At 50.1% G+C, this 12730-nt stretch overlaps 1 protein-coding gene and 1 pseudogene across 2 annotated transcripts; both read left to right on the forward strand.

Annotated features, from left to right (window-relative positions):
• Positions 1-1153: 1153 nt before the first annotated feature.
• Positions 1154-3798, forward strand: LOC146423380 (mas-related G-protein coupled receptor member D-like). The gene is made up of 2 exons (XM_085044823.1): positions 1154-1585; positions 3742-3798. Exons 1-2 carry the CDS (start codon positions 1154-1156, stop codon positions 3796-3798), a joined length of 489 nt encoding a protein of 162 aa, XP_084900949.1.
• A 2787-nt stretch (positions 3799-6585) lies between these two features.
• LOC146423381 (proto-oncogene Mas-like) lies at positions 6586-9192 on the forward strand (annotated as a pseudogene). The gene is made up of 2 exons (XR_014847563.1): positions 6586-6669; positions 7781-9192. The product of XR_014847563.1 is annotated as a proto-oncogene Mas-like (transcript).
• Positions 9193-12730: the final 3538 nt, after the last annotated feature.

Here is a 12730-nt window from a genome sequence, read left to right on the forward strand (position 1 = left end):
CTGTTGACCCCTCCCACTGTGCTGCTGAAGTATCCTGGCACAGTGGATGAGGGTTTCCTTGAGCCACCTGATTAAGAAATATCCACAGGATCACCTTCTCATGCTCCAATCTCACATGAGAAGGGAGCAGGGGCATTGCCATGTGTGATGCGAGAGCGATGCTCTGCAGGAAGCACATTGGAGAATGGCTTTCCTCCTCCCTTCCAAGTCCTAAAACACTATTCCTCCAAAGGAATCCTTCCTGACACAGCTGTGATCCCAAAATCCCCTGACACCTGGTTCCTGCATCCCACTGCAGTCTGATATCAATAAACAGCATCCTGAAACCTGAGCTGCCTTCACCCCGTCTGCCAGCACTTGCTGCCTTCCTCTGGCTCCTGCTGCCAGCCGGGAATGGGGGTGGAGGGAGGGAGGGAGGGAGGGAGGGAGGGAGGGAGGGAGGGAGGGAGGGAGGGGACACAGCCATGGCTTGCGCTCCCTGCAGCAAACATGATCCCGAGTGCCCAGAGCTGGGATGGCAGCGGCACAGCCGGCATGGGCAGGATGGCCCAGGGGCTCAGCATTCCCTTCCCAGCTGCTCTCTGAGTGACACAGCAAAGATCTCCCTGGTCCCGGCTGGAGCAGAGCAGCAGTGGGGCTGTCATGGGGAAGGTGGCCCTGGGGGAGTCTGGGTGTGTCGGAGAGGTCAGGAGGGGTCAGGAAGGGTCTGGATACTTCTGATCCCAAATGTCTTCACTGGAGAGCAGCAGAGCCCAACAGGGCATGCTCAGAGCTAGGGAGCAGCTGGGAAACCTGCAGGATGGGATGGGATGGGATGGGATGGGATGGGATGGGATGGGATGGGATGGGATGGGATGGGATGGGATGGAGATGGGATGGGATGGCATGGGATGGGCAGTGGTTTGGAAATAGGGATGGGGAACGATACCAAAAGGTGCTGGAATAAATTTTCTATGAGAATGGGAAGCGTTAGGAATCAGGAATTCTTTACCTGCACAGGACACACAGATGGATCTCTCCTTCTCTGTCTGTGGTGAGACTTTACAGCAGGGGTTTTATCCATTATAACCATACATAGTCATTAAAACTTGTTTCTAATCTAATACCTAAACAGCACAATTTCTGTGCATCTACTCCCTCCTGGGAGTCTGTCATGGTATCAGCCTCACCAAATGCCAGGCACTCATGGCAGCTGCTCGCTTGTTCTCTCCTCGGCCACAGCCTGGGACTGCTGACAGCCCTCAGCGTGGAGCACTGTGTCTCCATCCTCTGCCCCATCTGGTATCGCTGCCACCGCCCCCGGCACCTCTCGGGTGTCATCAGTGGGTCCCTCTGGGTTCTCATCGGGGTTTTTGTGTCCTCCCTCTATGTCACCTACACCTTTACTGAAGACTCTGCGACCATCCTTGCAGGTGTAGCCCTCGCCATTGCCGTGATTTTTTCCCTCATGATGTTGGTTTCCAACCTGTTCCTGTTCCTCAAGCTCCACTGTGGCTCCCAGAGGAGACACCCAGGGAAACTCTTTGTTGCCATCCTGCTCAACGTCCTGCTCTTCTTCACCTGCGGCATCCCTTTCTGTGTGGAGGTTTTCCTCTATCTTCCTGATTCTGGCGAGCTATTCCCTGAAAACACCTCCTTTCTGCTGGCATTGCTGAACAGCAGCCTCAACCCTGTGATTTATGTGCTGGTGGGGAGCTGGCGGCGGCGGCGCTTCCATCGCTCCGTCAAAGTCGCCCTGCGGAGGGTGTTTGAGGAGAAAGCCAGGAGTGAGGAGGGCAGCCATGGCCCTGGGGACACTGCTGTGGTGGAGGTGACAGCTCTGTGAGGCGCTGCTGGACACGAGGCACCTGGAGATGTGCCACCTCAAAGACATCCACAAATATGGGACCACGTGGGCACATGGCTCTGAGCTCAGTCCTGTTCCTGTACTCCCTGTGAATGACCCTCATTGCCTCAGCCCCAGGGAATAAACTCATTCTCCTTTGGCTCAGCAGATGAGTTTCATGGGGTTTTGAGAGCTCTCCTGCCTGGACAGAGTGTGACAGGTTAAGCCTTTGGGACACATCCAGCATGGGGTGGCAGTGATTTCCCAAATCTCTGCAGGGCTGGGGCCTCTAGATGACAGGAGAAAGGTAAGGATGTCACAGAGCATCCTTCCCTTTCTCTCGGGCAGAGCCAGGCCTCCATTCCCAGCTGATAGGGAGAGAAACCAGGTAGGGCTGCAGAACTGGGGAAGGAACAGCAACATTCCCTTGCCCTTTACATGGGTATTTGTCACATTCTTTAATTCTAGAAATGATTAATTCTGAGTGAAGTGCAGGGACGATGGTGAACTCCACTGAGCCCTTGTGATTGTAGCCAAAAAGGGCTTAAATTACGGAAATTCACATCACCAGATGCTTGGGCCATTTAATTGTACAGAAATTAGGGGGTTATGCTGCTGTTCTGCAGAATGGGGCCATCCTCTGGTTTCCCAGCATCAATGTCCAAGGAAGCCTTTCAGCACCTCCATCCTGAACCTGCCCACCTTCAGGAGGAGCTGAACAGTGACTCTGCACAGCAGCATCAGCCAAAATCCAGGTTATACTAATCTTTTTCACTTTGTTATGAAAACTAAATTAGATTTCTATTGATTTCTTTTGTCTGTTTCCCACATGGCAATGCTGACACCAAAATCTGTTCAATAACCAACATCTAGGCTTTGCTGCAGAGCATGTCCCTGGAAACAGTGTCCAAAAATTCCTCATTTCTCTATTTTTTTTTCCATTCTAAAGCATCTGTCTTGTCTGAAGAGGGCAGGTACCTGTCTCATACCAGAGCTCTTCCTAAGGCACATTTCTGCAATGTTTGGGATGATGTTGACAGTGCCAAGAGCTCCTCATTTCTCCTGGGCAGCAGACACATCCCTTGCTCAGGGGAAGTTGTCCCTCCTTTTCCCACTGCCTCAAATCCAGGGGAAAGCAACATGCCACTGCTTCTGGAAAGGGAAGGGACAGTGAAAGCCGTGCATGGTGAGTCATGCTTTGGAGACACGCATGAGGTTAAAGATTGAAAAATCATTTATTAACAGAGTTGTTAATGATTAACAGAACAGAGCAACTTCCTGACAGGGATTTTCTCTCCCTGTGTCCCGTTTTCCTGTCCATTGGAAAGTAGAAACATTCTGAGGAACAACCTCTTGTCCAGGAAAGGACTCCCATCAGCCAGGGAGTTTTTCCCAAGGCAAGTGCAGAAGGATCATGATCCTTCCATGTATTTTTCTAGCTCCAAGCACCTTCCTTGTCTCCAGTGTCACCCAGGCCACTCCCTGCCTGAGCTTCTTGTTTTCCATGGAATCATAGAATGGTTTGGGTTGGAAGAGACTTTAAACACCATTCTGTTCCAACCCCCTGCCACAGTCAGGGACACTTTCCACTAGAGTACATTGCTCCAAGCCGCATCCAAGCTGTCCTGGAAAACATCCAGGGATCCAGGGGCAGCCACAGCTACCCTGGGAAACCTGTGCCTGTGCTTCACCACCCTCATATTCCCAGCTTATCCCTCAGATCCTTGACAGCAAGCACTGGCAGACAGGGAGGGGAGAGAGAACCAGAGAAAATGTCACTACCCCTCAACACGCTCTTTTCCATGAAAAGTCCCATTTTCCTTCCCTCTCCCTCTTTCACACAGAAAATCCTGCCTTTGCCAAGTCTCCAGGCAGGCCCAGTTTCATTTTACCCCTGTTCCCCTTGTTTTCCCCAGAGGAGGAACAGACGCACCTCAAGTGGAGCCAAACCTCGAGTCACAGTTGCAACATGAGTGGAGCTAAAACCACCCAGACAGCCTGGAGAAAATGGGAGGATCCAGCAGAGGCACTTCCAGCTCCAACCCCTTGTGCTGACGGCCCCCAAGACAGTCCACAAACTCAGTGTGCATTTTGGGAAAACTCTTCCAGAGCCAATCCCAAACATCTGCCCACTCGTCTGGGCAACAGAGGTCAGTGTGAATTTTCCACACCTCAGTCTTCCCGTGTGTCAGGACCTGCTGGAGATGGACAGGAATCACCCAGGAATTGTTCTGCACTGCTGTGCCAAGATTTCTTATCCACCTGGAATGTATTTTGCTTTTAATGTTGTGAGGCATGGGCAAAGAACTCTTTGCCTTCAGAAATTCTTCCTCTCCCCTTTTATCAGCTTCTCCCCCAGCAGGCTCACATGGTGCAGCTGCAAGGGGAGGGAGAGTCTGTGCTCCTCAGCACAGCCACCCCCTTCCAGGAGCAGGGTGACACCTCTGTTTGTCACCACAGGCTTCACAGGGCATCACCCACCTCCCTGTGGCTTCACTGAGGTCACTGGGCTGGGGATGTTCTCCCTGGAGAAGGGAAGGCTTCAGGGAGACCTTGGAGCCCCATCTGGTGCCTACAGGGGCTCCAGGAACTGGAGAGGCACTTTGGACAAGGGCCTGCAGTGACACAATAAAGGAGAATGGCTTCCCACAGCTGGATGGCAGGGTTAGATGGGATAGAGTGAAGAAATTCTTCTCCTGTGAGTGTTGTGAGGGCCTGTGTTGTTTTTTGACCCTGGCCCAATTCCAGGCACCCTTCACTCCTCTCTGCTGCTGGACAGAGAGGAGAAAACTTAATGAAGGTTTCATGAGTTAAGGACCAGGAGAGAGCTCACTCAAATACCATCACAGGAAAAACAGGCTCAGCTTAGAGATATAAAGGGAATTTATTACTCACAAAATGAGAGCAGGATAATGAAAAGTAAAATAAGCCATTAAAAATACCTTCCCCCCCCACCCCTCCCTCCTTTCCAGCTTCACCTCCTACCCCAGTGGTACAAGGAGACAGGGAATGGGAGTTATGGTCAGTTCATCACCCAAGATTTCTCTTGTTTCTCAGGGAGAGGAGTCCTTCCCTCGCTGCACTATGGGGTCCATCCCATGGGAGACTGCTCTCCATGAACTTCTCCAGCTTTAGATCATCTCATGAGCAACAGTTCCCTGCAAACTGCTGCAATGTGAGTCCATCCCATGGGGAGCAGCACCCCTCCAACTGCTGCAGTGTGGGTCATTCTTGTAGAGGGTGCAGTCCTTCAAGGACAGGCTGCTCCGGCATTGGAGCAGGGCCCCTCTCTCCACGGGTTTCCCACAGGATCACAGCCTCCTCCCAGATATCCACCCACTCCAGCCTGGGCTCCTCCACAGGCTGCAGGTGAATCTCTGCAACCCCATGGACCCCATGGGCTGCAGTGGCACAGCTGCTTCACCATGGTCATCACAATTGGCTGCGGAGGAATCTCAGCTCCAGGGCCTGGAGCACTTCATCCCCCTCTTTCTTCACTGCCCTTGGTGTCTGCAGAGCTGTCCTTCTCACATGTTCTCACTCCCCTCTTCTTTTGCTGGAATAAAAACAACTGCACAACACCTTTGATTTCTTCTTAACTCTGTTACCAGAGGCATTACCACCATTTCTTGCTGGCTTAGCCTTGGCCAGCAGCACATCCATCTTTGAAGCCACCAGGGATGGGCTCTGCCAGACACTGAGGAAGCTTCTGGCAGTTTGTCACAGAAGCCACCAGTGAAGCCCCTCTGCTACCAAAAGCCAGTTCAAGCAAACCCAAGACATCCTGGCACAGGCTGCCCAGAGAAGCTTTGGCTACCCCTGGACACCTGGAAGCATTTGGATGGGGTTTGGAGCAATCTGTTCTGGTGGAAAGTGTCCCTGTGAGCAAACGGGTGGGATCAGGCAAAAACAACCAATAGTGTGCCCAAGACTGAGGAGGAAATTTAGCTGCTGATGAAAGGCTGGAAGGGATCACAGTACCCTAAAATCTGGTGTCTAATAACTTCCATTGCACCATTAAGGGAATTAGCAGTAACTAAAGTGGGTTCTAAGTGCTGAAAACCTGACTGCAAGCAACTCTTTGCTATCCTTCTCTTGGGCTGTGTGGTCCTGCATTAGAATGAAAAAAATGGGAATTCTTGGCTCAGCTGTTCTTCCCTGGGCCCAGGAGTAGTTTGGGCAATGATTGTGAAGCTCTTCCCAGAATGGGAGTTGTTTCTGAGAAGCACCCAGCTGCCTCCCCAGCACTGCCAGCACTGCCAGCATTCCAGTGCCACCAGCACCACCAGCATCCCTCTGCTGCTGGAGGGACCATGACCCCTCCGGGAAAAGAAACGGGGAATGGTAGTAAACTGTCAGGAGAGGGCAGTTGGAGAATGGGACATTTTCCAGGGAAGGAGTGTTTCTAATGAGGAAGAAATGAAAAGCCATTTGCTAAATTCTTCATTTGGAGCTTTTGATCAAAGCCAATTCCTCTGTGGCAAAAAAAAAACCTACAAAACCAAAAACAAACAAAAACAAACCAAAAAAAAAAAAAACCACACACACACAAGACACCAAGATAAATAACCCTGAAGAAGCGAAACTCTGACGTAGGCAAAGATGCAATTTGCAAGTCCCCTGTGACTCCACCAAGTCTTGGGGAGCAACAATGAGACAGGGCATAAAGAGGAGCCGGCGGGATAGGAGTGGAGACCTCTTGCTGGTCTGGGGACTTAAGTCTTCATGTTACTGACCTGGAAAGATCCACTTTACCATACGGATCCAAAAGGAGCAAAAGGTACCAGGAAGCACCACTGAGCTGGACAGACACCCTTTGCCTGCTGCTGCCCCACACCCAATAGGTTAGTGCAATGTTTGCCTTCCTCCCTACCCCACCTGCCTCTCCTCCAGCAGCTGCTCTGTTCCTGCCATCCTCTCCCAGTGACTGCAGTTCCCTCCCCAGCTCCTCACTCCTCTGCCCTGTGCATCCCTTCTGCATCTCCTGCTGAACATCCCAACCTTCCCACCTCCCTCTCCCACCCCCAGAATTTCCACCCATATTTTTTTCCTGCACATCTCATTTCTCTCTACTGAATCCTTCCCTCTGCTGAGGAGCTATATGGTCCATCCCGGGATTCTCCAAGTACTGATTCCCCATCCACTCTGACCACAGCTGGGGATCACATCCCACTGCCTGCCCAGTGTCCATCCATGGAGGTGAGCGCCATATCCCCACCTCCTGCCTCACCCACCAAGGGAGATGATCCATGTAGGATGGAAGTCCTCCCCAGCCCCTCCCTCCTCTGCCCTGAGCTTCCCTTCAGTATCTTGGTATTGAAATCAGATGGAAAAAACTTTTTAACACAATGGAACATGTTAGAAAGTGGGAATTCTTATCTGTGCAGGTCATACTGAAGGACCTCTCCTTTTTCTGTGTGTGGTGAGGCTTTTCAACAGGGGTTTTATCCATTACAATCATTCAAAGTTATAAAAATATGTTTCTTTTCAAATATATAAGCATCACTTTCCTAAAACTATTTTCAATACATCCACCTGCTCCTGGGAGTCCTTTAATGCCCCTGCAGGTTCATTAAGAGAGGTCTCTGGTGGTTGTATTCACTGCATACTGCAATATTTGAGGTGACCTTGCCATGAACTTTTCCTCTGGCCATGTGCTGTTGCTTCTTGTTACAGAACTTGTCCCAAAAGCACTGGAGGCCTCCTTATCTGCTTCTCCACTGGTTCCAGAAACGTTTATAGTTCTCTGTCCATGCTCCTTTGCATCCTTTTATCTTTTTGTCCAGCTGGTCTTTCAACAGCTTCAGGAAAGCTGAAAATTTTTATTCTCTGTGCTATTTATCATTCTTCTGCCAAACATCCCAACCCTCCCACCTCCCTCTCCCACTCCACTATTTCCACTGCCCTCCTCCCCTGCACATCTCACTTCTCTCCATTGAATCCTTCTGACTGCAGGGAGCTGCTGAGGAGCTGCATGGTCCATCCCTGGTTTCTCCAAGCACTGACTCCCCGTCCACTCTTACCACAGCAAGGGACCACATCCCACAGCCTGCCCAGGGTCCATCCATGGAGGTGAGCACTGTCACCCCCTCTCCAGCCTCACCCACTGAAGGAGATGATCCATGTGGGATTGATGCCACCAGTGTGGGCATACACAGTGTCATGCTGCTCATCAGCCTCTGTGGAATAGTTGGGAATGGGGCTGTCTTCTGGCTCCTCCAGAGGAACCCCATCACCTACTACATCTTCCGCCAGACCATCACCGACCTCCTCTTCCTTGTCTTCATGGTCCCCTCCACCCTGCTCTTCCTGCAGAAGGATGTGTCCTGCTCTGCTGTCATGCCCATGATGTATTTGAGCTTGCTTTTCCAGCTATCGCTGTTCTCCTACCACTTGGGGCTGTTCCGGCTGGCATTCCTCAGCATCAAGAGATCCATGTCTGTCCTCTGCCCACTTTGCTGCAGTTATGAAGTCCCTGAGCACCTGTTTTGGGCGATGATGGATGCCCTGTTCTAGGTCTTCTTCACTTTCCTGGCCGTCAAACCCACAGTGACTTCCCTGTGCCCGTTACACAAGCAGGAGCACTGCCAGGCAGCTCTCATCTCCCTGTATGCCCTCAACCTCCTCCTCTTTGCTGCACCCCTGGTCATTTACAGTGCAATCCTCTTCATTCATTTCAAGCGTGGTTCCCAGCAGAAGCAACGCCAGAGACTTGATGTTGCTATCTTCCTTGCTGTGGTCTTCAGTCTGCCCCTCTGCCTCTGGAATTTCCTGGAGCAGCTCGGCTACACTGTTGTGTCCTCCCAGGTTGTTTTCCTGCTCACATGCATCACCAGCACCATCAAACCCTTCATCTACTTCTCAGTGGGGAGCTGGAAGAGACACTGCTCCATGGAGAGCTGCAGGAGGCACTTCTCCAAGCAGTGTCTAAGGGAGATCCTCCAGAGAGTCTTTGAGGAGCCAGAAGAAAACACTCCCTGCAGCAATGATCCCACCATGGACACAGAAGTCTGAGCCTGTTGATCCCTTCCCCTGCACTGCTGAAGGACTCCAGGACAGTGGCTGAGGGATTCCTTGAGCCACTTGATTAAGAAATATCCACAGGATCACCCTCCCTGTGCTGCTGCATCCCCTTCCCCTTTCCAGGCTGCACTGGCATCTCAGAAATGCTCCTGAGGCCTCGGCCTTGAGGAGCAGCCCCTGGGCTCAGCTGCTCTGGAGCTGATCACAAACTCCATCTGCTCCCAGGATCTGCTGCTCTCCAACGAGCTCCTGGCTTTTAGGAATACCCTTGGAAACTGGTTTCCTTGTCTGAATGGCACAACATCCTTGTTCTCACACTCCCAAAGAAAGTGTCTGACCTGAAGTGCGGCCAGGGTCAAACACAGTTGTGACTAAAGCCCATCTCTTGGGCAGTATAAGCAGCAGTCCAAAAGCAGACCCTTGGAGCTCTCCTGGGCCCCAGCAGCACTTACCAGAACCTCCCTCTCAGTGAGGCCTATCCAAGCCAGGAACTCTCTTGTTTGCTGAATTTCGGGGATCCCTGAACACCTATGGATCCTGGGCTGATCCCCACACTGCTCCAGGCTCAACCATTCATCCATTCTGCAGATGCAAAAGAATCTAGAGTGAGCACTTCACTGCCTTTGAGTGGAATTTCTCTCAGGGGTATTTTCACCCTGCACTGACCCTTTCTATCTCTGTGCACGCATGTGTCCATCTGCTATGGAAATGTGGGTGAAATGCTGCCCTCTCAGGTGTTTAAATACCTGAGATATGTGATTAAATTAAACCTCTAAAGAAAGTTCAGGTATAAGATAAAATGCTTTTCATTTTTATGCCTCTGTTGCATGGCTGATTTTAAGGTATAAGTTAAATACTGTTCAGTTGGAGTGGTCTTAAGCTTTTAGGCCATTTTCCTCTTTATCCTTACCCTCACTGTGTGTTACACACACACATGGATATTTCTTTGTTGTGCTGTTCCTCAATAATAAATCTGGTTTTTACTGATATCCTTGCTGGTGGTTTTGTGCCTTCAGAAATTCTTCCTCTGCCCTGGCTTTGGTCTCTCCCCTCAGCAGGCTCTGACGGTGCAGCTACAAGGGAGGGGAGAGTCTGTGGTCCTCAGCACAGCCACCCCCTTCCAGGAGCAGGGTGACACCTCTGTTTGTCACCACAAGCTCCACGGAGCATCACCCATCTCCCTGTGGCTTCACTGAGCCCCATCACATCCCACACCACATCCCACACCACATCTCACACCTTCCTGTTAGTCCCACTACATCTCACACTCCCACTGTCCCACACCCCCATGACAACCTCCCATCCCACTTCCCCATGCAGCCCACACACCTCCTGTCCTTCCCATCTCTCCCATTCCCATCCCTGAGACCCCAGTCCCTCCCCATGCGATGCTCACCCCAGGCTGCCCCATAAGGATCTGGGGACTGTTTCTGGAACACCCCTCTCCAGAGCTTCACCCACTGTGTTCGCCCCTTAGCCTCTCCCAGCGAGGAACAAGAGGCAATGGCAGGATGGATCCAGCAGCATTTATTGGGGTGGAGGAGTGGGAATGGCCGGGAGCAGCAGAGACACTGCCGGAGCTCCCGGCTGGAGCGGGGCAGGAGCAGGGCTGTTGGGCACTGCCCGGGGGAAGAGGGCCTGAGGGTGGGGGTCTGGCGGGTATCAGGGGGAGACGGGAGGTGTCTGGGGTTTGTTGGAGGGGTCAGGAGGGGTCTGGAGGTGGTCGCAGGTGGTCTGGATGCTGCTGATCCCAAATATTCGCCCTGGAGGGCAGCAGAGCTCCACAGGTCATGCTCTATCTCTGCTTTATTTCCTCGGGAGCTATTGCCTATCAGCAGTGAGTGCCCATCCAGCAGGACAAAAACTAGAATACAATGCTTCAGTTAACTGACAATCTTGTGCACTTTATTCTGACTTAATATCAGGTGGACAGATCACCTGTTGCAGAACCAAAACATGGATGACCTTTTCTGCAACCTCTTTAGCCGCTTCCATATTTTGGCTCTATTTTATTTGCCTGGTGTGTTCTATGGGGCATAATTGCAACTTCAGCTGCTTTTTCAGCCTCCAAGAGGGGTAATATTTGTGTCCCATGCTTGATCGACATAGCCTGTGCTGATAACAAACCTCTCTGTCTCCAGATTGCTCCGTGGGCAGGCAGTGCGCCAAAAGCATGTTTAGAATCCCTCCAGATGTTTACTTTCCCATTGGTGCAGTTCCAATGCCCGGGTGAGAGGAGTTCCACCCTCTGCACTTTGTCCCAGAGCCCATTTAGGAGCTTTCTGAATCAACAGCTCCTTAGCTGTGACTGCTCAAAAACAGCCAGGCCATCCTTGCCATCAGTGAATCATTCAAAAGATCTCCTGGCATCTGGCAAGCCCAAAGAATGATTCCCATTAGTGCTTTTTAAAGGTGTTTGAACACAGCCCAGGCATCATCAGTCCATACAATAAAATCTTTATGGGCAGTTATAAAAGTCCATACAAAGGGTGGATTGGTAATCCCAAATTCCCGATCCACCACCCAACCATTCCAAGCAAAACATGCAATTCTCTTACAGCTCATGGCTAATGCTTAGTTGTCCTTGGCCTCGGAGAATTTCAAAACCCAGGAAGCTCACAGTCTTCTTCATCACTTGGGCCTTCTCTCTCAATCCCCTGGAATCATTTAATCTTCCAAAGTTTAACAATTCAACAGTTGGGTCTCAGCAGTGTTCTTTAGTTTTGGTGGCCAGCAGAATATCATCAACATGTTGTAACAGAACATCTTGCAATTTAAAGGTCTTCCGTTCTTGTAATTCCTTTGACAGTTGATTCTCCAAAACTGTGGGGCTATTTCTAAATCCCTTTGGAAATGCAGTCTTGTCTGTGCATTTTCCCACTTAAATGTGAATAGTTCCTGGTTGTCATGGCTTAGAGGTGTGCAGAAAAAAGCATCCTTTACATCTATTGCAGTGAACCCGTAAATATTTTTTTGCATGGTTATGAGTTTATATCGGTTAGCTACCATTCTATTTTATTAATTGCTGAAATAATTAGATTTATAAATTTTGCAAATTTAAAGGATATTGGTTATGTCTTACCAGGCCTGTGCCTGATTTTAGTTTCATTCTTACAGGTTCCACTCTTTGATTTCCCAGGAATCTCACCGGCCAATGGGGATTACTGCATCCTTAATTTTCTCTGCAGGAGCTTCAGATTGGGAAGTCAGTTCCTGTAACATAAAAATTGAAGCTTCCACACATTTAGGGATTTCAGGGATTTCAATGTGAATTTAATTGGATTGGGAAAGGGGCCACGTTTCACGAGTCCTGGTGGCGGCAACAATTGTGATAAAGTCATTCCTTAACTCCCCTTGCAGGGTATTTAATACTGAATCAAATCCCAGTTCTTCATTTCTCTCTGCACAGGACTTTGCAGCTGAATTTTAAACCTTTTTTGCCTTTGGCTGTCTAAATGCTTAGAGCAGACTTTTCCTGTGCTACACATAGAACAACAACATTGAATTCTTTACTCCATATTGTCCTTTTCTAAAGGCAAACCAAAAGGATCCAAAGGCACTATAATCCCTTTGGTATTCAGGGACATTTCTCAACGTGGAAAACATTAATCCATCAATTCATCTCATTTTGTCCTCAAAACAAGAAGAACATCAGTTGTAAAAAATTGTTATAGTCCCAGGTACCATTTTGTGGCCATTTTTCTCCCGACTCCAATTCATACAAAGGCCACTACTGATTAAAATATTTAATTAAATTCTCCCTGGCAGCTGTTCCATGAGGAAGGGCCACCAATCTTCCTTCGATGTTTCAATGTACAACCAAATGGTGATTTTTTCAAAATGCCATTCCTGTGAATCCCTTCAGATTGATCTGAACCCATA

This window comes from Lichenostomus cassidix, unplaced genomic scaffold (genome assembly GCF_008360975.1).
Source record: "Lichenostomus cassidix isolate B80296 unplaced genomic scaffold, HeHo_3.0 HiC_scaffold_496, whole genome shotgun sequence".
In the NCBI taxonomy this organism is placed as follows: domain Eukaryota; kingdom Metazoa; phylum Chordata; class Aves; order Passeriformes; family Meliphagidae; genus Lichenostomus; species Lichenostomus cassidix.

Coding starts and splice junctions, on each gene's coding strand:
- LOC146423380 (XM_085044823.1), top strand. CDS start 1,154: ATGGTATCAGCCTCACCAAATGCCAGGCACTCATGGCAGCTGCTCGCT. Junction 1,586..3,741: donor GCATCCCTTTCTGTGTGGAG/GTTTTCCTCTAT, acceptor TGTTTTCCCCAG/AGGAGGAACAGACGCACCTC.